General features: G+C 46.2%; 1 protein-coding gene across 1 annotated transcript in view; it reads left to right on the forward strand.

The window, feature by feature from the left end:
- The window catches only part of MED12 (mediator complex subunit 12), a gene marked incomplete at both ends in the record, with an annotated part of 34,521 nt that overhangs the window by 816 nt on the left and 10,199 nt on the right, over positions 1-23,506 (forward strand). The window contains 30 exons of the mRNA XM_079541910.1: positions 363-554; positions 2,237-2,396; positions 3,697-3,872; positions 4,143-4,253; positions 4,927-5,181; positions 7,327-7,473; positions 7,762-7,861; positions 8,307-8,443; positions 9,103-9,234; positions 9,622-9,748; positions 10,341-10,570; positions 11,017-11,097; positions 11,342-11,515; positions 11,851-11,995; positions 12,871-13,025; positions 13,176-13,319; positions 14,067-14,230; positions 14,458-14,589; positions 15,990-16,217; positions 16,420-16,564; positions 16,839-16,959; positions 17,657-17,758; positions 18,474-18,587; positions 18,804-18,967; positions 21,781-21,960; positions 22,139-22,210; positions 22,473-22,633; positions 22,724-22,885; positions 22,972-23,083; positions 23,311-23,400. Coding sequence (XP_079398036.1) covers positions 363-554; positions 2,237-2,396; positions 3,697-3,872; positions 4,143-4,253; positions 4,927-5,181; positions 7,327-7,473; positions 7,762-7,861; positions 8,307-8,443; positions 9,103-9,234; positions 9,622-9,748; positions 10,341-10,570; positions 11,017-11,097; positions 11,342-11,515; positions 11,851-11,995; positions 12,871-13,025; positions 13,176-13,319; positions 14,067-14,230; positions 14,458-14,589; positions 15,990-16,217; positions 16,420-16,564; positions 16,839-16,959; positions 17,657-17,758; positions 18,474-18,587; positions 18,804-18,967; positions 21,781-21,960; positions 22,139-22,210; positions 22,473-22,633; positions 22,724-22,885; positions 22,972-23,083; positions 23,311-23,400 — 4,413 coding nt within the window. The remainder of the gene's footprint in view (positions 1-362; positions 555-2,236; positions 2,397-3,696; positions 3,873-4,142; positions 4,254-4,926; positions 5,182-7,326; positions 7,474-7,761; positions 7,862-8,306; positions 8,444-9,102; positions 9,235-9,621; positions 9,749-10,340; positions 10,571-11,016; positions 11,098-11,341; positions 11,516-11,850; positions 11,996-12,870; positions 13,026-13,175; positions 13,320-14,066; positions 14,231-14,457; positions 14,590-15,989; positions 16,218-16,419; positions 16,565-16,838; positions 16,960-17,656; positions 17,759-18,473; positions 18,588-18,803; positions 18,968-21,780; positions 21,961-22,138; positions 22,211-22,472; positions 22,634-22,723; positions 22,886-22,971; positions 23,084-23,310; positions 23,401-23,506) is intronic.

Raw genomic sequence — 23,506 nt, forward strand, 5'->3', positions numbered from 1 at the left:
TCTGCAAAAGAGAGCAGTGGTCACAGCATGGCTGCCCAGAGCCTGGTGGGGTCACTGTCCCTGGAAGTGCTCCATTGCAGTGGGCATGTGGCCCCGAGGGACGTGGGGATGGGCATGATGGGCTGGGTTGGGGTTGGCCTCGGGGATCTGAGAGATCTTTTCCAGCCTTGATGATTCTATGAAGCATTCTTCTCATTACAACAAAGGAAATTATTAACGGCTGTTTTGTGTTTCAGAAGTTTGTAACTAATGAGGCTTCTGGTTGGAAGCACGGATGGAATCTTAAGCACATTGAGAAGATCATTGAGCTACAAGATACAATTTATCCTTTTTTTTTTTTTTTTTCCCCTTTCTTGCTCCAGATCAGTTCAAATTTCAGCAGTATTATTGCAGAAAAGCTGCGGTGCAATACGCTGCCTGACACAGGAAGAAGAAAACCCCAGGTGAATCAGAAGGACAACTTCTGGCTGGTGACAGCACGTTCACAGAGTGCCATAAACAACTGGTTCACAGATCTGGCTGGAACAAAGCCCCTCACTCACCTCGCCAAGAAGGTACGTTGCAGGAGAGGCTGCTTGTGAGGGCAGAGCGCTGGCTCTATGCTTGCTGTTGCAGTATTTGATGGTTATTTGGAAGAGTTTTTCTAAATCTCTCAAAGTGTTCTGCTTAAAGAGCATCCCCAGGGTGTGTGCAGCACTGCTTGTGGTCTCACTCAAAGAACTGGTCCTTTGTTATTTGGAGGTTGGGTTCAGCTTTGTCTCTTGGCTTGTGTGGTGTGACCCGTTCACCTTAAAGCTGTGATCTATTTCAGAAGAGCTGCTGTTGCCTTTGGTCTGTTGTTTAGGTGAGGAGGGGTTTCCAAGTTCTCAGCAATCATAGTAAGAATTACTGGAAATAGTCAGATTTCTGACTTCCCAGATTTCTGTTGCAGTGCTGTTTGTTTCTGTTTTTAAGCTGAGAGGAGTTTGTGTGTCAGCCTGGCTGAGAGCAGACCACAAAGTGTTCCTGGTCAGTGGGACCTGGGGCTAGGTATTGCCTTGGCTGCCCTGAATTCTGTAAAATGGAGAGGAAGGGTCCTGCTCTGCCATTTTCTAGGGCCTGACAACGAGGAGAGCTGACTGTCTTTCAGGGTGAGCCTATAAACCTGAGCCTAAGAATCCACTTTGTACTGTGGAAAAGCATAATCTGCAGTTGCAAAACAGTGGCAGAGCACACAGTGTAGCAGCTGCAGCCTGCCTGAATTCTGAGTCAGTCTTGGGAAAATGAAATCACTGCATTTCCCCACAGTCTGTTTCTTAATAAACTTAACTTAAATCTTTCTTTGTATGTTGGCTGTCGATATCCTGAGGTCATTGTGAAAATGTAAGACTTTGGAGCTCTCTCCCAGCTTCCTGCACTGCGCTCCTTTGGTTTTGATGGATGTAGGCACAAAACAGCTGCAGCTGGTAGCTGAGCAGTCTGTGACTTTGAGGCAGGGGAGAATAATTGGGAAGAATGTAAGAAACACAGAGTTAGCAATTCAACAGTTGGTAGTCTAGGGAACTTGAAATGTCTACCCAGTGTGTCTGTGCTCTCTGATTGCGTCTCAGATCTCTGAACGCACGCGTGCCTCTGCTCTCCATAGCATCCCACGAAAGTGAGCTCCACTGCTGGGCTTCTTTCTGTGACATGTTATCAATTCCTGCTCTGTAAATCCACAGCTTGATGATTTCATTGACATTCTCCAAAATCTCGAATTTTCAATCTTGGGTTACTGAACTCCTTCCTACTGTGCTGTTTGATTCCCTGTTGCTCACAGTCTTCTGTTGGCCAGTTGTGATATCACAAGCCTTTCGTAGCCATTCCATTTTGTTTACAAAACGAAGAGTCTTCTCTTCAATCTATCCTCATACAGCAGATGCTTGTGCTTCTGACTCAGTCCCTACCCTGTACCTTTTGTAGTTGTTTACATCATCTCTGGAGGAGATCCTCAAGGCTGTTTGCAGGATTCACAGCAAGGATTTAGTGATGGAATTACGTTTTCTGTCTTCTTTCGTTTTGCTTTGGCTTTGTGTATACTGAAATGCTGCTCTCGTGCTGTTGCTTTCTGACCAAAGGTGAATTCCCTCAAGATGCAGAGCAGCACGGTGTGTTTTTCCCCTGCACAGATGGCAATCCCTGCAGGGTGTGGGGTCGAACTGGAGTGGATCCTGTCCACATCTGTGGTTGTGATTTCCCCCTCTTTGTTCTGATACAGGTACCCATCTTTAGCAAGAAGGAAGAGGTCTTTGGCTACTTGGCAAAATACACTGTTCCAGTAATGAGAGCAGCCTGGCTCATCAAAATGACTTGTGCCTATTATGCTGCCATCACAGAAACCAAGGTGAAGAAGAGGCACGTCATCGATCCCTTCATCGGTGAGCACTGTGTGAGCTCTGGGTTTGTCCATTCCAGGTGTTTCCTGCTCTTAAACGGTAGCAGGTAACCTGGAAATCGACATCACTTCATTTCCTGCTGGTAAATCCTGGTGTTTTAATGTGCAAAACTGTCTAAAACAGAGCTCAGCTGGGGAAGTACTCTGTTGAAAAATAAGTTTGGGCAGCAAGAAATGCTTCCTTAATGCCTGCTTCTTCCTCCTCCCCGTTCCTTCTCTAAACTCCCTGTTCAGTTCTGCTGTGCTCCTTTGCTGCATGACCTCTTTTCTTACCCTACAAAGACTGCGAATGTTATCACTTAACTACAATTGATTATCTTCTCAGGTAGGTGAGTACATTTCCCAACAGATGACAGGATATTATCCCCTGTTTGCATTTCCAGTATCATCAAGCACTGTTGGGTCCCACACTTAATATCCTTTGCGTTCTGGGCTGCTCCAGATTGCTGCATTGTAGGAGGGCTCCCCTGCTTTCTGGTTCTTATGGCTGTCACTCTGTACCTGCCCAAACTCCCCTGAAAAGCAGTGTTAGCAACTGGATTATCATTTTCTTCCTTGCTTATCTTTGGTATAGAAATTACATGGGCTGCTCGAATGCTGATTGCTTTGTTGGATATATTGATTCCATTCATTGTCCTGTTGGTTTGTCCAGCTGCTGACCCTTTAAGTCTTCTTTGTTTCAAGTTGTTGAATATTTTGTCTTGTTTTTATCATCTGCACTGTTGTGGAAGATTCTAATCACGCTGTCATTTTGTGCACCAAGTTTCTCTCTTACACATTTAGGTTTTGGTAAAAATACTTAATATTTAAAAAAAAAAAAAGAAAAAAAAAAAGGTGAATTATAGGTTTGTACTTGTATCTGAAATAGATCAAAAATGAGTCAGAGCTGAAGTGTTTCTGCTGTCTGGCAGGTGGCTGAGGATGCTCACACAGTCTGGCCTAACGCTGCTCTGTCCTGGAAAGCATCTCTTGTCTGCTTGCTGATTCTCAATAACTGATGCTTGAAGTGGGTCTTCGCATCTTTTCTTGCTCAAAGTGAATTCTTACCCCCCTCCCAGACTCAGATCTTCTTTCTTGCATTCCTTACTCTGTGGTTGCCCCTTTCTCTCTGTTGCCCCCTGTCCAGAAGCAAGGATAGCATGTGATGCTTTCTTTCTTTGTCTTTCACTGTTTCCATATGAGAGGAACCTCTCTGGACTCCCACCTGGACTCCAGCCCTGTTCCTTGCTTCTTTTCCTTCTGTTTACTACTGCACTCATGGCTGACCCGTTTCATTTCTCCAGAATGGACACAGATCATCACCAAATACCTGTCGGAGCAGCTGCAGAAAATCGCAGAGTTTTACAGACAGCTCCCAGGGCAAAGCTGTGGGTCACCAGCTGGGCCAATGCCCCAGGAGGTGGAACAAGCTTTGAAGCAGTGGGACTACAACGAGAAACTAGCAATGTTCATGTTCCAGGTGAGGGGCCGCGGAGGGGGCTGCGTGTGTGAGCAGAAAGGACGGGGCAGCATGTGCAGAGTGATTCCTTTTTCCAGAAAGTTCTCTTTCTGTGAATAGACCTTCGTGGGTTAATGTTGTTTAGAGCTCAGTAGTAGAACGAGAGCAATACCAGAACGTGCAAATCTCTGGAGTTATTTCTGGTATCGGTAGGCAAGCGGCTGCTGCCACTCCGCGATGCCTTGGTGAGTGTGGGCTCATCTTTTGTCCGTTTGCTGTGTCTCTGAGCAGGATGGCATGCTGGACCGGCATGAATTCCTGACGTGGGTGCTTGAGTGCTTTGAGAAGATACGATCAGGAGAGGATGAGTTTCTGAAAATGCTCCTGCCCCTGCTGCTGCGGGTGAGAAACGAGGCGCTTCAGGAGAGCCCTGGTCTGCCTGTTGTCAGCACCCTCCTGAGCAAGGGTCGATAAGCTGTTTTGCATGTGAATACTAGGCAGTGTCCTTCTTAGCTAGTGCAAGGACTTCTTTTTAATCCTGCTTTTTTTTTTTCTGTTGTTTTTTTTTTCCTCCTGCACTCTGTTTCCCTTCATTAAGCCTGGTAATCCCTGCCCACGTCATACCTGTGATAGTTGGACTCCTGGCACCACTACAAAGCAGTACTGCACCATATACAATTTTGGGAGGGTCAATTCTGGGAGGGTTAGATTCATGATCCTTGAGGTCCCTTCCAACCCTGGCCATTCTGTGGTTCTGTAGCAGGATGAGGGGAAATGGTTTTAAGTTGAGGGAGGGAAGATTGAGGTTGGATGTCAGGGGGAAGTTCTTTACTATGAGAGTGGTGAGGTGCTGGAACAGCTGCCCAGAGAGGCTGTGGATGCCCCAGCCCTAGAGATGTTCAAGGCCAGGTTGGATGGAGCCTGGGCAGCCTGTTCTAGTATGAAATGGGGAGATTGGAGCTTCACGATCCTTGAGGTCCCTTCCAACCCTTGCCATTCTGTGATTCTGGGAGGGTCAAAGATTTCTCCTGTGTTGCTTGTAATGAGGACTTTCTTACCTTGCTCTTTCCTACAGTACTCTGGAGAGTTTGTGCAGTCTGCCTACCTGTCCAGACGTCTGGCCTACTTCTGCACCCGCAGGCTTGCTATGCAGCTGGATGGTGCTGGTGGGCACCCACCCCACATCCTGTCCACGCAGACAGGGAATGCTCTTCCTTCAACTCCCACCCCTCAGCCTGCTACAGGGAATCCTCCTCCCAGCCCTTTTAGTGACTTACTGCTGTGTCCCCAGCACCGACCAGTGGTGTATGGGCTCAGCTGCATCCTCCAGGTAGGTCTGAGTAGCAGTTGATGACATCAAGGTCAGCAGGAACAGTTCATATTGTATGCCATCACAGGAGGAAATCATTACAGCCAGAAACAGGAAATTCCTGAGTGTGGAAGCTTCAAACTGTGAATTGTCAAAGGGCAGGTATTTGCTGATGTGTTACAGAGTGTTAGTAGCAGACTTCAGTGCAGCAGCGATGTCCTTGACTGACTGTTTGCATGTGCCTCAAATGGCTGGGACTGCTTTGCCCAAAAAAGAGTAAGAGAGAAAAGGATGTTTTTCCTATTGCTGTGTGTGCCATTAACAAGTTGTCAGCTAGGAAATGAAGTTATGCCAGAAACGAAGAGCAGCACTTGGCAATTTTATCTTAAAACCATCAAAACCAAAAATGTCAACCAAAACAAACACAAAAAAAAACCAACACAAAAGACCAACTCTCCCACCTTTCTATATGGAAAAACTTGAACTGTTGAGCTGGGCCACGCTCTCAGAAGTGTGACAGCTGACTACAAAAAGGCATGGCTCTGAATTCCTGGTCTTTATACTTGGAATTAAGCCTTGCCTCACGCTAACAGGGCAAGGTTCTGAAGTCTCAACAACAGTTATGTTTGAAGGGCAAATACTATTGTGTAAGGGTGTACTTTGTGTCAGAGGGAGATAGGTGAGTTCTGTTCAGTGTAGTTGTTCATGTTTGTGTTTTTCTCCTTCGAGGGGAGTTGCGTGGTCAGGTGGATCCCTGTGCAAGCACTGGAGATTGTCCCCTTCCAGGGGAGCAGAGGAGCATGTTAAAGCAGAGAAACTTCCAGAGAGTGCAGGATGGAGCAGGAGGTGGAAAGAAAGAGAGCACAGAGCTTGGGAACCTGCAGCTCAACAGAAAAACTGAGCTCAGGGAGCCCTGACAGGATCAAGAAGCAGCCAGCCAGCTCACAAAGAGGATAGAAAGAAAATTCCTAGCTGACTGGAAGTAAGATTCCTTCTGTAAGAATCTAGAGAGCAAGGCGTGGGTTATAAATAACCCCTTTGTATTCCTGCTAAGCCTTTCTTAGTCACTTCCAATTTAAAACGTTACTGTTCTAGTTTCTGTATGGTAAAACGTTGCTTTTTGAATATAAAAGTCCTGTTTGGAAGCTCACTGTAGGGAAAACATGTGAGTATGTGTGCACCTCAGAGATTCGGCTGATTTAAAGTCTGTACAGAACCTGCTTAAGAAGTTCAATTTCCAATTAATTATGCTTGGATTATATTTACTAGGTATCCCGAGCTTATCTGAGGAAAGATCTACAGATTTTCTGATCTGCAGATAGTAAATGAGGCTAAGGCAGAATAAAATCTAATAGCTAGAAGCTGGAGCTGGGAAGAGTCAAGCTGGAAACGGTGCATTTCTAACAGTGTATACATAAATATATACAAAATAAATATATAAATGTATGAATATTCCCTTCTGCTCAGATGTCTCGGAAAGTTGATGGATTCTTTGCTTTGTAGCAGCCTTCATTGTTCATCTGAATGCCTGGCTCCTCAAGAGCCAGAAGTTTTAGGGCTGTATCCTAAAAATCATTCAATGAAGTTTGAAGTTTCATCTGTGTGGGTGTCTGTACAAGATCATGAAAGAATGAAAGCACGTACATGAGTATTGTTACTAATTGTTAAATAATGCAGTCTAATGAATTTAGGTCTGTTGACTCAGTTTTCTTCTCACATTGGTGCTTGATGAGGATTGTAAGTCAGCAATGGAAATGCTGCTCTTGGGCCAGGAGAGTTGGCTTGTGTGTTGACAGCATGAATTGTAAGAAATTAATCTGTTCAGGAGCAGCAGAGGGATCTGCAGTAAAGAGCTGATGCTTTTCAATAACCTGGAGCTGCAATTTGGCTTCTTAAGCACGCCTAGTCCAAGGCATTAAATACAGCATAAATATTAGTCTTTTCCTTTCTGTTCTCAGTCTTTAGCTTGAAGAGTTTTTCATTCAAAGCTGCAAATAACCACCACCAAAAACAAAAAAAAAACTAATAAAAACAGAAAAGATAGTAAATGCAACATGATGGATACCTGGGAGATAGGATAAGGATGTGATTCTGCAGAGAGTAATTTAACTTTGAGAGTTTTACCCTTGATTGGCTCAGTGATACTAAATTGTCTATTTGTTGCAGAGTATAATTCTATGTTGCCCAAGTGCCCTTGTGTGGCATTACTCATTGACTGACAGCAGGATAAAGACTGGCTCTCCCTTGGACCACCTGCCCATTGCCCCATCCAACTTGCCCATGCCAGGAGGGAATTCAGCCTTTGCACAGCAGGTGAGCAGTTTTCAGAAAAGGGAGATGTGGTGGCCCAGGATAACAGCTGTGTTGTGGCTCCTTTGGGGTTTTCTTTTCCTTTTGTGTGATGAGCACAACCAGAGGTGCTGTCACACTCCCTGGGAATTTACTGCTCCCATTCTACTGTAAGCAAGATGCTGTCCTTGGAAGCTGGGCACAATCTAACCTCAAGTAGCACTACTGTTGCCTTCTTTGTTTTATGGTAACTTTCTACACAGGGCTTGTAAGATGTCCTCTTGAATGTTTACACAAGTCTGGTGCTTGTAGGTTCGTGCAAAGCTCCGTGAAATTGAGCAGCAGATAAAAGAACGTGGCCAGGCTGTGGAAGTTCGTTGGTCCTTTGACAAGTGCCAGGAAACCACAGCAGGTAACTTGCTGTAGGTTAAAGTTTTTCTCCCCTGTTCTACGGGTTATCCTTATAAGCTTCCTGTCTGATTATTTTCTTTATTTTTCCCGTGTGCTGGCATTGGTTTTCAATGTCAGCTGTGAAAAGAACCAAACAGAATATCGTTGTCAGTGCAGAATCTCGTGTGGGTCAGTTTCCCTGAGCATAGCAGGAGTATCTGTTACTGGAAGCTGGGAATTTGTACCAGAGGACTGTAATTTGTTATGCATGCCACGTTCTGATGCTTTCCCCTAACATCTGCTGTTGGCCTCTGAGAGACATGATACTAAGCTAGATAGCTCCTTTCCTGACTGGTACAGCTTTTTTTAGGCAATCTCCTGAGCAGCGAGCTCTCAAACTGTTTTACTGAAGAGACTCTTGTAGCAATTGGGAAACATGAATATTTTTTTTCTCTTTTCCCTTCCAGGTTTCACTATTGGCCGTGTCTTACACACGTTAGAAGTTCTGGACAGTCACAGCTTTGAAAGATCTGACTTCAGCAACTCTTTGGATTCCTTGTATAACAGAATATTTGGGTTGGGTCCAACCAAGGACAGTCATGAGGTACCTTGGCACTTTGCTGCTGGGACCTGTCTCAGAATTGGCTGTGTTCTTGTTATTATATTTCATAGTTACTGTCCTGCATCTGTTGAGAGCTGACTAGGGATGGCCTGTGGCCAAGAGATGCAGTACCTGTTGAAAACAATTTTGTCCAGCCTTAAGTTGGGGAGGTACTAAGGTGACAGTGTGGGGTTGTCTAGTCTAAGTGCATGCTAACAAATGCGCGTGAGTCTGAGACAGTCCACACAGCTGATGGAAGAGAGTGACCTATTTATGTTGTTCACTGCACTGGTTCCTGGAAGTGAGCTGGTAGTTTGCATATTCGATATAATGCTCTTGAAAAACTGCGTTTCACTGTGTGCCTAAGATTCACACTTTGTAGATATGCTGCTGGAAAAAGCTGGTTTTCTGAAGCAAAGCCAGCTTGCAGTATTGCCAAAGGATGTGGCTTCCCCTATGCTGCAAAGTAGAGTCAAACAGAGACAAAGCAGGAACGCTCTGCCTTGACATCTTTGCCCCTGCTAGGAAGGCAGGGATGTAGCAAACTTGGAGCTGTGCTCTACCAAAAGCTGGGCTCTCTGTGCCAGCCAGCCTAAGGCCTTCGGGCTGCCCACCTTGTCTTTCTGATTCACGTTCTCACAGTAGTTCTCCCATCTCCCCAGATCTCCCCAGATGACGATGCAGTGGTGGCCTTGCTGTGTGAATGGGCTGTCAGCTATAAACGCTCTGGACGCCACAGGGCAATGGTTGTGGCCAAGCTCCTGGAGAAGCGTCAAGCAGAGATAGAAGCTGAGGTAAATCCTTGTTCTTAGAAGGCCAACTGCAGTAAAGCTGAGCAGCTGTTACCTACCTTCAGTGTGTTGCAACATGAAAAGCAAAGGCTGATCGAGCTTTTAATGCTTGTGCTGTTAATTGTGGCATTTGCTCCGTCTAACCCAAAGCAGGTCATAAGTTTTGCTCTCTGTGTTCCATTTTTTGGATGCTTCTGAAGACAGTTAGGTGCTTGTGGTGCACAAGTAGCTGCATGCTTGGAGACTATAAAGTAGCTTACAGAAAACCTGTGTGATAGCTTTCCCATAAGTGCAAGCTAGGAATGATCTCCTCAGGCTTCTTTTTCTGAGTTTATGGACATTGAGTTTCTCTTCAGGGACAGTGATTGGTGCTTCTGTCTGTTTCTACAGAGATGTGGAGACTCTGAAGTTGTGGATGAGAAGGGCTCCATCTCATCAGGCTCCCTCTCAGCAGCCAGTGCCCCTGTCTTCCAGGATGTCCTTATGCAGTTCCTTGACACTCAAGCTCCTATGCTAAGTACGTCACAAGAATTTTTAACCTCATCGTTTCTAGCTTTTGCTCTTCTGCAAATTCTGAACTAACATGCTATTTTTCTGTATGTAAGTCCTGGATGTACCCGTATTATCTCTCTGGGTTCCTTGCAATCCAGAGCATGCTTTGGAGAGGAAGGTAGTGCAGAAGCCCCTCTGTCAACAGAGCGTTGACCAAGAACAAATGAGCATAGACTAATTTAGAGTTAATTTGGGCTGAGAACTACATGGAAATTTCTGACCTGTAAGTGACAAAGCTTTGAAGTAACCTCTGAGTGTAATTATTACAAACAGATTAATTAAGGGGGGCGGGATACAATTGTGAATGATGTGGGGGACTGTGTATTTGTATACCCAAGGATGGCACTTTCAGTCTACAGTCCTATATCTTTAAATGGAGAGGTTTTCACTTATTTATTTGCCTCCTGTTGAAGGTGGGCTTTCTGGTTCTGGTTCAGTCACTTAAGCGTGTCGAGATCTCTAGAAACACCTCTGTGAACATAGGTGTGGTGGCTGCTGCTGCTCCTGGTGTTACAGAAGAGCTCTGATAGCACTGCCTGTCTTTGCTCTCCTTTCAGCTGATCCTGGGAAGGAGAATGAGAAGGTGGAGTTTTTTAACCTGGTGCTGCTGTTCTGTGAGCTAATCCGACATGATGTCTTCTCTCACAACATCTACATGTGCACGCTCATCTCCCGGGGTGATCTTGCCATGGATTCTCACGGACCTCGTCCTCCCTCACCCTTCGATGACCCTGCTGAGGAGCACGACAGGAAGGAGGCAGAAGGAAACAGTGGGATCAAGCTAGAGGTGAGAAGGCAAGATCCACAGCTCTCCTGTGTGCTTCCTCTTGTTCTGCTTCTCCACTCTTACCAGCTTTGCAGAACTCCTTGCTATTACTTTCTGGAAGGTGTACCAGTGACTCATGTTTCTCATTTCCCCAAGCTATTTCCTTAGCACTTCAGTTGGAAAAGTAGAGGCTTATGGTCTGAGTGGGTGGAAAGGTCTTGCAGAATGTAACGGGGTAGATAGGGAAATCTTACTCTGAGCAGCATATCAAGTGCTGTGCAAGGCCTGTCTCTGTTGTCAGGTGTTTGTAGCGTTTGTGATTCCGACTGAGTTCCTTTTGCCAGGCACCATCCTTGTCGGCAAACTGCTGTCACTGTCCAACATGGAAATGGAGTTGCTGAATAAATGAGTCCTGTTTTGTTTCCTGGTATATTATTGAGATGTAAAGCTGCTCTGTCTGTTCTCAGGACACGGGTCTTTCTGAGCCCATGGACATTGACCACAATTCCAGCACGATCTTTGATGACATGGAGAAGACAGATTTTTCGGTATGTGCTTGCTTTTTCTGCTTGCTGCTCAAAAAGTAGATCAGTATGTTGTGCTGGCACCAGGGGCAGCACGTGCCTCACTTCCGTGTGGGTGCTCCTTCTCTACTGTAGAGCCTGTATGCTGGAAGCGCCTGACTTGTGAGGTGGCTGACACTGCGATAAGATCTTCACGGCCTCTTTCGCCTGTCTTAATTATGGCATGACCGTGTTCCCTAGCTGCTTTGTTGTTCTTCCACCTTCCTAGATGTTTTCTCCTCCAATGCATTGTGAATCTAAAGCCAGCCCTTCCCCTGAGAAACCAGATCCTGAAAAGGAAGCAAAGCCTCTGCTGAAGGACAAGTCTGCAGAAGGAATGCTAGCATCTTTGTATGACCAGCCTCGACACATCCAGTATGCAACACACTTTCCTATTCCTCAGGTATGAGACCTGCTTGTAACCCTTTTCCTGCTGCTGCCCTGTGCTCTGATTACCAGGCTGCTGTGTTTCCCTGCAGCGCTACTGCAAGCATGAACCTAACAGAGCAGAGTTGAACCTGGTGTCTTTCTGTTCCATTACTGGGTGGGTGAGGAGTGCAGTCGTGCTTTTCTGCATTGCTGCAGGAGAGTGATCTACTTAAGGCATCTCTTTGCTAACTCCCAGAGCAACTTCTGAGATGAAGCTTTCTCTTTGCTTTTATGAGATCCAGATGTGAAACAAGATTAAAGCATTCAGCTTGATAGTTGCTAATGCAGTTCTTTCTCTTGGTTCCCCAGGAGGAATCATGCAGTCATGAATGCAACCAACGGTTGGTAGTTCTTTTTGGGGTTGGCAAACAACGGGATGATGCTCGGCATACAATCAAGAAAATAACCAAAGACATCCTGAAAGTTTTAAACAGGAAGAGTACTGCAGAGACAGGTTAGTATTGCTAGAGCCACTCCTTTCTGAAAAATGAGTGTCTTTCCAGTTGACTGCCTCCTTTGTCTGGAGTCTCACAATGAAAGGATTTCATATGATCTGCAGTGCCTGGTTGGCTGTGTCAGTCACTGACTGTCTGGGATGGTGCTCTGTTCTCAAATAATAATGGGCAGCAAATAAGGTTTGTTTCCTCCTGCCTAGATGTGTTTATTTGAATTTACCTTCTTCAGTAGGTGCTTAAGTCATGTCAGTTTCAAAGTGAGACCCTGGCCAAAAACAGGGCATTTTCAAACTTTATTTTCTTAAGCTCTGCCATTTAAATCTTTGCACAAAAGCAATGAGAACTTTGCCTGTGAATGTTAGGCAAATACCCCAATTAAGTGTAGTGTGCTGTTATGCTAAACGTTCTGTTTAGGGTGGCAGATTTGCATAGCTGTGTCAGTGCCAACAGGAAACCTCTAATTTTTATCGGTTGAGAATCTGGCTTCATTTTTTTTCTCTTTTTGTTATTCTGATTCTTGAAAGACAACTTGAAATATGGTGTGATTCTTCAAAGGTGGCAGGCTCTAACAAGCTTTCATGCTGAGCCATCTCCTCCAGTCCAGAACAACTGTTCTCACCAGGGAGTCAGTGTTTCTTCTAAACTGGGGGGAATATATTTTCCTTCTTCACTTGGGATAAACTAGGTGTTAACCCTGCTGTTGTTCTCAGCCTAGAAATTCCATCCTGACAGTTTATTGTTGTGAATTCAGAATGGTCCTTATCAGCTTGGGGATGGAGGATCAGGTTCTCTGTCTGTGCTGCTTGGCAATGGCTGGTGTTGCTGAAGGACTGGCACGTGCTGATGTCTATTCTTTTTCTGGTGAGGAAGGTAGCCCAATCCTGTTTTCTGGTCCTCTCGACTTTTGTAGGTGGAGAGGAAGGCCAGAAGAGGAAAAAGAGCAAACCAGAAGCATTCCCAACAGCTGAAGATATCTTTGCAAAGTTCCAGCACCTTTCTCACTTTGATCAGCACCAAGTCACATCTCAGGTATGAAACCTTCAAAGCTGCTGTCTTCTTCGGGTCCTGACTGCGTCCCTTTGTGTTACTGAGGACAGCTTCCTGCAGGGAAAGGGAGATGGGGCTGCAGAGGGGCTTCTTCAAGGGGAGGCAGTACAGTGTGTCACCTTACGCTTGCAGGTATCCCGCAATGTCTTGGAACAGATCACCAGCTTTGCCTTGGGCATGTCTTACCACCTGCCTCTGGTACAGCACGTGCAGTTCATCTTTGACTTGATGGAGTATTCCCTCAATATCAGTGGTCTTATCGACTTTGCCATCCAGGTAAGCACAGTGCTGAAGTGTTCCCTGGGGGATCAGTTTGTCAGCCTGAATGGCAGCAGATACGTGCTGTGATAGCTGGGCTCCTGTTGGGGTTCTCTGAGCTTTGTGGTGGAGGTGGTCAGAACTGATGGTCATTGCAGTTTCCCTGGGCTGCAGCTGTTAGGAATAGGTTGTTTGCAGCAGGTAGTCTTACAAGCCCTGTTGCAAGGATTATTTTTTCAAAGGTTTCAGGGTTGTTCTCAAAAGATTTACATTCCATCTCTGCAGCAAGGCCTTGTTGTGAGTGAGGAGGGAACGTCTCTCTCTGACTAGTTTCCTGCCTTGCTCTCCTGGAGGGATCCTTGGCGTGTGACAGCACAGGCTGCCTTCCAGTTCCTACTAAAATTCTGTTGCTGTTTTATAAGCCTTTGACACTTGTGTTCTGGAGCCTTGCTGTGACTGCCAATGGAATTGAGATTATAAAGGTGGGACCTCCATCTACAAAGAGGTTTGTGCAGGACAGAAGTACCAGAGAAGCTGTCTGCCACTGTCTGTGGCGATATCCCTCTGACACCCAGGCACTGGCTTGCTCTTGTGCTGCCTGAATGCTGAGCACTACCTGTTCCTGGGTCACATCCCTAGGCAGAAAGCGCACGCCAGCTCCTTTTCCTGGCAGGCCCTATAGGTATGGGTGTGGTGTGCCTGCTCCATCTCTGACCGTTCCTTACCCCTGTGGCTGTTGAAGGGTTTTTCTGTCATTGGGTGCAGTTGCTGAATGAACTGAGCGTGGTGGAGGCAGAACTGCTGTTGAAATCCTCCGACCTTGTTGGCAGCTACACCACCAGCTTGTGCCTGTGCATCGTGGCTGTGCTGCGGCACTACCATTCCTGCCTTATACTGAACCAGGACCAGATGGCTCAGGTCTTTGAAGGGTAAGGGAACCTTCCCCTCATCACATGGAAAGGACTTACGAAGGGCAGGGATGTATCTTTGTTCTAAGAGGTAGCAACTTCATGCTTGAGGGTTCAGCCCGCAGAGTTTGAGGGGAAAGGGATTTGTTGTCCGGTTAGCACTGCTGCTGTGAACGCAGCGTAATGAGTCTGCATTCCTTCAGGTTCTCTTTTTATGTTGCTGCAGCTTTTTTTTTGTCTCTATACAGTCTGTGTGGGGTGGTGAAACACGGCATGAACCGCTCGGATGGCTCCTCAGCAGAGCGATGTATCCTGGCCTATCTCTACGACCTGTATACCTCCTGCAGTCACCTCAAAAGTAAATTTGGGGAGCTTTTTAGGTGAGTCTGAGGCAGGTGGAGTGCTGTGGGTGCCTGCCAGCGTAGTACCTTGGTGTTAAGCTTTGTGTGCAGTCTTGTGTGGTGGAGCTGTCTGAGAAATGCTCTCAATAGGGACCCAGAAGTTTTGGGATGAGTGCCTATTTTGTCTTCTCCAGCAGCCCTTGCTCTGTATTGGTGTTTCAGTGCAGGTGTTTGGCAGGGGTATCTAAGCTCACGTGTTACCCCTGTTGAGGGGCTGTGAGAGTTGCTTGTGCTTTGGTGTAGGCTCTGAGCTGATTGGATTCCTGGCTGCTAAGTGCCTTTAAAGTCTTTTTTGACAGAATTGAAAGCAGGAGGAAGTGCACTGGAGTTCTGCGCAGGAGCCATCACACAGATGGAAATGAGAAACATGATATCAGTGTAACTGAATTCCCAAAAGCTATTCAGCAAGCCTTTAATGTAAACAGCTACAGATAAAAGGGGAATGTCCTCTTGCAGGCAAACAATAGATTGGAGGTTGATACAAGGAGTAGGAAGATGTTTCATTTTTGAGGGTGATCCCTCTCTGAAGAAGCCCCACGGGACTCTGCTAGTGCTTGTGTTTTTCAGCATATCAAAGGTTGTATGAATGCTGTTATCAAAGTTTTTGATATAACTGTTATCAGTCATATAAAATCCAAAGTGCCTGCAAGTCAGTAGAGCCCAATGGTGATGACTGGATTGATAAACTGGCAGATGAAATTTAGTGTCATTAGACAAAATAATGCACGTAGAATCATCCTCACTGCTTCCCTAACTCTACAGAGCAGCGGATGTATGTTACCACTCAGATAAATGATCTTGTGATTGTAGTAAATACATCAGTGAAAATATCTTCTCAGTGTCCAGGAGCAGTCAAAAACCAAATGAAATATTAGGTGTTGTTTGAAAAGAAATGGAGAGCAGAATGGAGGGCATCGTTAGGCCACCGTTAGGTAATCGTTAGGTAAGTCATGGTGCAATTGTACCTTTGGTCTCTTGGGATCCTGATTCCAAAGAACACACAGTAAGGTTAGGTATGGGGAGTGGTTGTGTGGATGGATGAGAGGTGGTTTGAAATGTGATTTGAACACGCCTGTCTTGCTCTTAAACTCCTCTGGGCATCAGCTGTGGGGACACCAAAGGCTGAACTAGATGCTTTCCCAGTCTGACCTGGAAGGACCCATTGTCATGCTGTGCACACTGTGCCCCCCCAGTAACTTCCAGGTACTCTCACAATAAGGAAGCACCTCGTCTGAGCGAGTCTTTGTGGTACAAGCTGATCTCCACACAGTCTTGCCCAAGGCTGTATTTATCTTACATGGGATTTGCTTATCAGAGTTCAGTGGAAACGGGGTTGTTTTTTCCTTTTCTGTACTCCTGATCTTTCTTGTCCTGTTTAGTGACTTCTGCTCCAAGGTGAAGAACACAATCTACTGCAATGTTGAGCCATCTGATTCCAACATGCTATGGGAACCAGAGTTCATGATTGACACTATTGAAAATCCGTCTGCACATAACTTCACGTACACCAACCTGGGCAAGAGCCTAAATGAAAACCCAGCAAACCGCTACAGTTTTGTCTGTAATGCACTTATGCATGTGTGTGTGGGGCACCACGATCCAGACAGGTAAGAGGCAGAGCTTTCGTGGTCCTCTTGAGACAGACAAACCTTTAGGTGGGGATAAGAAAGACAGTAGCCTTTGTTGGGCTGTCGTGGGGAGAAAGGAAGGAAGAGCCAAAGCTGAGGTGCCTTAGGGATTCGTTCCCCAGCTGTGTGCATGAGTAGCAGTGTTGACCTTCTGCTTTTTTGTTATTTATTCACTTAACAGGGTGAATGACATCGCCATCCTGTGTGCTGAACTGACTGGTTACTGCAAGTCTCTAAGCGCCGAGTGGCTGGGTGTGCTTAAAGCTTTGTGCTGTTCCTCCAATAATGGGACCTGTGGTTTCAATGATCTCCTCTGCAATGTTGATGCAAGTGCAAACATTTGAAAGGGGGAAAAGAAGTGAATCAGGAGTGAAGGGTTCCACTGGGAGGAGGTGGAAATAAACAAGGGATGGAAGCTTTGCTTTCTGAGGACAGGGGAAAGGCTTTGAATGCCAGAGCTACCGTTTGGTGCTTACTGCAGCCTTTGCTGATCCTGGGGTTATGGGTGCTTCCCCTGCTAGCTCCCAGTTAGTCTCAGGAATTGTTGATAGAGGGAATGAGGCGGCGTCTGTTGTGATCACTGGCTGCTCTCTCTTTCAGGTCAGTGACTTATCTTTCCATGACTCCTTGGCCACCTTTGTTGCCATTCTCATTGCCCGGCAGTGCTTGCTGCTGGAGGACCTCATTCGCTGTGCTGCTATCCCTTCACTCCTCAATGCTGGTAAGTGCATCCCTACAGAAAGCTGGTGTTGCTCCCAGTGCTGGCACAAGAGACTGTGCTCATTGAATCCTTCGTGAAGCCCATGGTTGTGAAACTTGCCTCCAATTGGTATAGTACAGTATAGTACTTGAGAATTGAATGTTTTGCTTTAGAGAGTTTCTGCCTTTCGTTTCCCTGCAAAAACTGGTAATGGTAAAGGTTTTTCAAGATCTCACTATCTGGAGTTTGTGCAAAAGCTGAAGTAGGCATGGCTGATGTGTTCAGCCACGCTGCCTCACCAGTGCACTCAGCCCAGAATTCCAGCAGAGCAGTTCCTGCTGCTGTGGTGAGGTTCAAGTTAGCGTTTTGGCTACAGCAGCCAGCTGACCACTTGAGCCCCATAGTGCCAGAGCCACTCTGCCTCATTCTGTCACCAGCCTTCCCAGTTTGCTCTGGGAATTGCAGCATCCAAGCTCAGACAGGGTGAAGTAGAAAAGATGGAGCAAGCAGAATGCAGCGCGTGTCACTGGGGATAATACTGATGTATTTGCTCACTTGCATGTTAATTGCTGCACATGCTCCCTATCTGCAAATACAATAAGGCTGCTGCAGCTTCTCAACTGGCTGCTCCAGGGCAGTGCACTATGAATAGCTTTTGGATTGAGAGTCAGCTGTCCCAGCACTTATGAAATCTCAGTTGACTGTTTTCTTTACACAGCCTGCAGTGAACAGGACTCTGAACCAGGAGCACGTTTGACCTGCCGGATTTTACTCCATCTGTTTAAGACTCCGCAGCTGAACCCGTGCCAGCAAGATGGCAGTAAGTGAATGAAAGTAAAGTCTGTCTTTATTGTGAAAGTACTGAGGCTCTCGCACCCCAAGAAAAGAGATGCTGGACCCGATGATTAGAGATCATGACCTGCCTGCTTAGAATGAAGCAGGCAAAGCCTCATACACTGCTTTCTGTGGAGGACAAAGAACAATATCCTTCCATTTATGTCACTCCATGGTAGCCTGGCATGTTGGGGGTGGAGGCTCTGGAGGCCAGTAACCCACCAGTAGAGGTGGCTTTGCTGTCACTGAGCCGTTAGAGTAATGATCACTTCTTTCTTTTTCTCTTGTCTAGAGCTTTGTAGACCCTCTTAGCTTGGTGCCAGAAGCTGTTATTTTACATCACTCCCTTTTTGTCTGATGATGGAACCAGTCCAGGAAGCTGTTTTTGGCTCCTCATCAGTATCCTTATAGCTTAGATGTCTAAATCCAACCCATATTCTAGGTTAGGGTACTGTTGGAGTTCATGTCACAGGCACTGCTCCCCATTTGGATTTCATGGCTCAGTTGTCACGGCATGATTGGCACTGTGCTGCATGAAACTTAATTAAATTGACCCCATGTTACAGCTGAAAAAAAAGACTAGCCTCAGGATTCTCTGAGCTGGATTCTGTGGTACTGGCTGGTGCATAACGCAGGCAGCTCTGGAGTCTGTGCCTCTCTTTCTTCCTGAGTATTGCCCTTCCCTATCGTCCTCTTTGCAGACAAACCCACGGTGGGAATCCGCTCTTCTTGTGACCGTCACCTGCTGGCAGCTTCCCAGAATCGTATTGTGGATGGAGCAGTCTTTGCAGTTCTGAAGGCTGTCTTTGTTCTGGGTGTGTACCTGATGTTTTGGGGAGGCTGTGGAAGGCGGTGCTTTTTTACATAGGGGTAGATGTGCTGGCTGCAAAGAAGACCAGAGGAGACCTGCTTTCTGTTGTATGCAGAGAGATCACTGGTTGCAGGAAGTTTTCAAAAGCTCGGGGTGTTCTGGGGGTCGAGCTTTGGGTTTGGCATTGGTGGTTGAGTAATGCTTGCCCCTTTCCCTGTAGGAGATGCGGAACTGAAAGGCTCTGGCTTTTCCCACCCTGGAGGTGTTGATGATCTGATGGATGATGAGCTGGGTACCAGGAAGGCTGGTGGTCGGGTAGTAACTGTAGAAACAGCTAGCCTGGATATTTATGCCAAGTATGTACTGAGGAGCATCTGCCAACAGGTAAGTCTGTCCCATCTCTGGGCTTGTCCTTATCCTTATTACAGACGGATGCATCCTGTCTGGCTTTCTGCATTTTGGCTTTCACAGGTATTTCTGTGAAGCATCAGTAAAGAACAAGCTGTGGCTCTGCCAGGTGATGGCGCTGAGGGTTGCTCACCAGTACAAAAGGGGGGGGGGGGGGTGGAAAAAAAAAGGAAACAGCTTTGAAGAATTAGGTGCTGCAGTATGCAGGGGCTGCATATCCTTTTTTACTCTGGCAGCAGCACAAGGCTCTTGTCCAAGGAGGGGAGTGCTGGGAGCGGTTTGCTGAGATGTGTGCTGGAGGAAGGAAGATAAGCGTAAGAAAGACAGCTTGTTCAAGTGATAAATTGTGCCTCTCAGAATGCAGCTTAAGTGTTGCTTGCAGCCAGGCTGTTAACGTATCCCTGGGCTTTGCAGTGCCCTGTTCAGTTCATTAAAGAAACAAAACCAAAAATCTTTTGCTCTGACAACATCGGCAATTCTGTTCCTTTGAGGAAAACTGATATTTGAAGAACTGAAACTTGTCTGACGGGATACTTGGTTGCAGACTGGAAAGTCTGTTAGTTCTAGCTAATGAAAGTTGGTGCTGAAGGGTATCTTTGGCCGTGGGTACAGATTTATTGTATGAGCAGGAAAGATGCAGTGCTGCAATTTGAAATGCACATCCGCTCAGTGTGGTGCTATGCTCATGCTCTGTGATGCAGTTGTTTATGAAGTGGCTCGTTGTACAGTAGTGTTACCAGCTTCCAAGGAACAGTTGGGACTGCGTGTTTAAGAGCATAAAAACAACATGGTTGGTGCTGCTGAAATCTGACTATAGCATTAACAGACATAGATCTTCTCTTGCTGGTTCCAGCCTATGTATGAAGGACTCGCAGCAGATAGAATGTGAGTATGGGAGGGAATAGCAGCGTGCCAGTTAGCTACCAGTTGCTGACAGAACTGCTTGTATAAGAGTAAGTATTTGAGCAGACACCAGCGAGTACCACCAGACTGTGCCAGAGCTCCTGCTGTAGGACTGTGAAGGATAAGTGAAATGATATGTTTATCACTAGCACCTCCAGTGCAAGCAGAACTCGTAGTATCAATTCTGGAATGGCTGTCAAATGCCTTAAGTCATAGATGCTGATGTCTCAAACTCAGGAACTGTTGAATCTCATATTCAGTCATACATTTTATTAGTCATGAGGGTGGGGTAGAGAAGTAGATTATTAAACCTTTAACTTATTTCTGTAGGTGCTAATGATTTATTATGACCTAACTGCTGGTCTGCCCTTTAGCCTGTTCAGATCAGTAAATGTAATAGTGATTGACCCTTTGAAAAGATTAATTCTTCAAACTGTGATAAGCCACACTGTTGAGAGAATGAGCCAAGAGGGAGGTTGAGTCAAAGCTGCTAACTTGAGTCTGATGGTTGGGGTAGTAGAGTTGTCCATAAAGGTGTTCACAGTGCTCTCCTGTGAAGAGGGGTGAAAGGCTCTGATTCAGTAATACAGAGCCTGTGGAGGTGACTGTCATATAAGGAAATGTTGGAGAGAAAGACACCGGTAGTCTGCTGAGGACAGAGGTGGTAGTTGACTTCATACTGGCTTGTGAAACTATCCCAAGAAAATGGATGAGAGATGAGCCCCCTGAATTCCTGTAGAAAGCTAGGCAAGAGGCAGAATGGGTCTTCCCAGTGATATGTGCACCATATGCACAAAGAGGAGAGGTTTCGAGAAGAATGGCATAGTGACAGTGAAGGGAAGGAATGTGATGGGCATTGGAGGAATGAACAAATCTGTATGTATGGGCAAAGCAGAAACTTTGTCTGTGATGAGGTCATTGGAGTCTTAAACTGTGCTTTCACAAGGTTTTCGAGTCAGAGACTTTCCCAGTCTTCGTGCTTTGCTTAGTGCTTAGTGCTCCTCCTTTCCTCTTTACTTTTCATTGGAAGAATTCTCTGATTTAGGCTTACTGTGCTGCTACAGAAATGTATTATATAGTAGTTCTCTGTAGATTTTATTTTCATTAATGAGACTAATTGATTTTCAATATGAAAAAAATCATGCAGTAACGAAGACTTCGGGCTGTGAGTTATGTAAAGAAGTATCTACCTCATTTGTTTTGGAAACTGCTACCTGATAATGCATTTAGAGGCAACCAGCTGAAATTGAGAGGCTGACAATAATAGTTTTCTGTCCACCTCCTCATAATTTGTGACTTTATAAACACCTTGCATTCAGTTAGTTATTTCCCAGGCAGCGAGAAGCAAGGTGAATGTTCTTCAGTAAGGACAGCAATGTGTTTTCCATTACCATTTGAGAGTTGAGAGGCTTGCTTTTCCCTAAGACACCTTCTAGTTTCACCCTAGCTGCAGCCCTGCTGCTGAGTTACTTCATTTAGTACAGTTCTAGGACTTGGCTATGCAAGAAATAGATCAAATAAATTTAAGTGATTTCTTCTGACCTTTGAGACCAAGTGGCAGTGTTGATGCAGCCTGGGCATGGCAGTGAGTGTGCAGTGTCAAATCAAGCTCGTGCTTTATCAAAAGAAACAGCAGCTACTGTGTTCCTGTGCTGCTGACTTGTGAGAGTTGATGTTTCTTTGTGACGATTGCTGTGCCGTGTCTGATGGTGCTGAGTCAGGACAGTACAGTTCATGAAGAGAGATAATTACCAGACATTGTAGCATACTGATAAGGCTCTTTTGAATTTGATGTTTTCCCTGCATCTATCTGATATTGAAAGCAGAAGCACCAGTTTGGTGTGGGAAGTGAGTTTGGCTCTTCTAATGCTGCCTTCCTCCTGCAGGAGTGGGTAGGCGAGCGATGTCTGAAGTCTCTCTGTGAAGACAGTAACGACTTGCAGGATCCTGTCTTGAGCAGCACGCAGGCCCAGAGGCTGATGCAGCTCATCTGTTACCCACACCGACTGCTGGACAACGAGGAAGGAGAAAATCCTCAGCGGCAGAGGATTAAGCGCATCCTACAGGTAAGGGCTCCTGGCAGAGTCCAGGAACGTCCTAGTAATTGCCTAATCTAGCACTGGAGCAGTGAAGGCCACCACTCTGAGGGCTTCTGACAGTTGTTACCATGGGAGCTGAGGGCACGGATTGGGGATGTAGCTTGAACTGTGCTAAATACTCACGTGAAGTGTCTGTATGTTGCAGAATCTGGATCAGTGGACCATGAGGCAGTCCTCGCTGGAGCTGCAGCTCATGATTAAGCAGACTGCAAATAATGTGAGTTTTTGCACAGTGGGACTGTGTAGGGCTGTGTGTATGCTGCCAGTGTTGAAGTAGTTTCTTGTGAGGTGGTGGGTTAGTGACCTGACAGAAGCAAGAGCAGGGAGAAAATGAAGAGTGGTGCATGAGTCTGCCTTGTGAAAGCCAATCCTGAGAAGGATGTAAGGAGTTTGAGACCCAGAGGAAAGCATTCATGGGCAAGCTGGACTTGTACCAGTGACTTAGCAGGACTTAGCTCTCTTTTCTTCCCTATCTCCAGGAGATGAACTCCTTGTTAGAAAATATAGCCAAGGCCACTATTGAGGTATTCCAACAGTCAGCAGAGACCAGCTCTGCTAGTTCTGCTGGCAATGGAGTCAACAATATCAGTAGCTCAGCGAGTGCTACCCCAGCCAGCAACAAATCCAAACCCATCCTCAGGTAGGTGCAGTCCCAGTGCGAAGCTGCCTTGTAGACGGTTTTGAATAGAGGTTGAATCTCAAACTGGTTTTCCCGTTTTTGTTATCACAGTTCTCTGGAGAGATCGGGAGTGTGGCTGGTGGCCCCTCTGATTGCCAAGCTCCCAACGTCAGTGCAGGGCCATGTGCTGAAAGCTGCTGGGGAAGAACTGGAGAAAGGACAGCATTTGGGGTCGTCATCCCGCAAAGAGCGGGACCGCCAGAAGCAGAAGAGGTTGGGTCCTGGGGCAAGGGCAGGCAGTGCTTGCTGTGCTGATCCCACAGCCTGGCAGCACAGCTACACTGCTGTTCTCTCTGCAGCATGTCCCTGCTGAGCCAGCAGCCTTTTCTGTCGCTGGTGCTGACTTGCTTGAAGGGGCAGGATGAACAGCGGGAGGGTCTCCTCACCTCTCTGTACAGTCAGGTGCAGCAGGTAAGTGTCTCACTTCTCTCACTTTCCTCAAGGACACACTCCTTATCAGACAGGCTGCTGTCCTTGGGAACATTGTCTTTCTTTGTGCCCAAAAAGGCAAAGGTCTTGCCCTGGTTGGTAGCGGGTGCTTGAGCTGACCATCTTCTTGAGTCACTGGTGACCAGAAAGCACAAGCTGCCCTCTGTAAACATACAGCTCATGAAGTCTATCCTCTCTTCTAAATCTAGATTGTTACAAATTGGCGAGAAGATCAGTACCAAGATGACTGCAAAGCCAAGCAGCTGATGCATGAGGCCCTGAAGTTACGGCTGAATTTGGTGAGAAGTTGTGGAGAAGTTGCATATGGAGTAAAGGATTTTCCCTTTTTCTTTTCTTTTTTTTTTTTTTTTTTTTTGAGCACACAAACACTGGAGGGGCTATAAT

The sequence above is a fragment of the Tetrao urogallus genome, assembly GCF_951394365.1.
Source record: "Tetrao urogallus genome assembly, chromosome: 13".
Taxonomy (NCBI): domain Eukaryota; kingdom Metazoa; phylum Chordata; class Aves; order Galliformes; family Phasianidae; genus Tetrao; species Tetrao urogallus.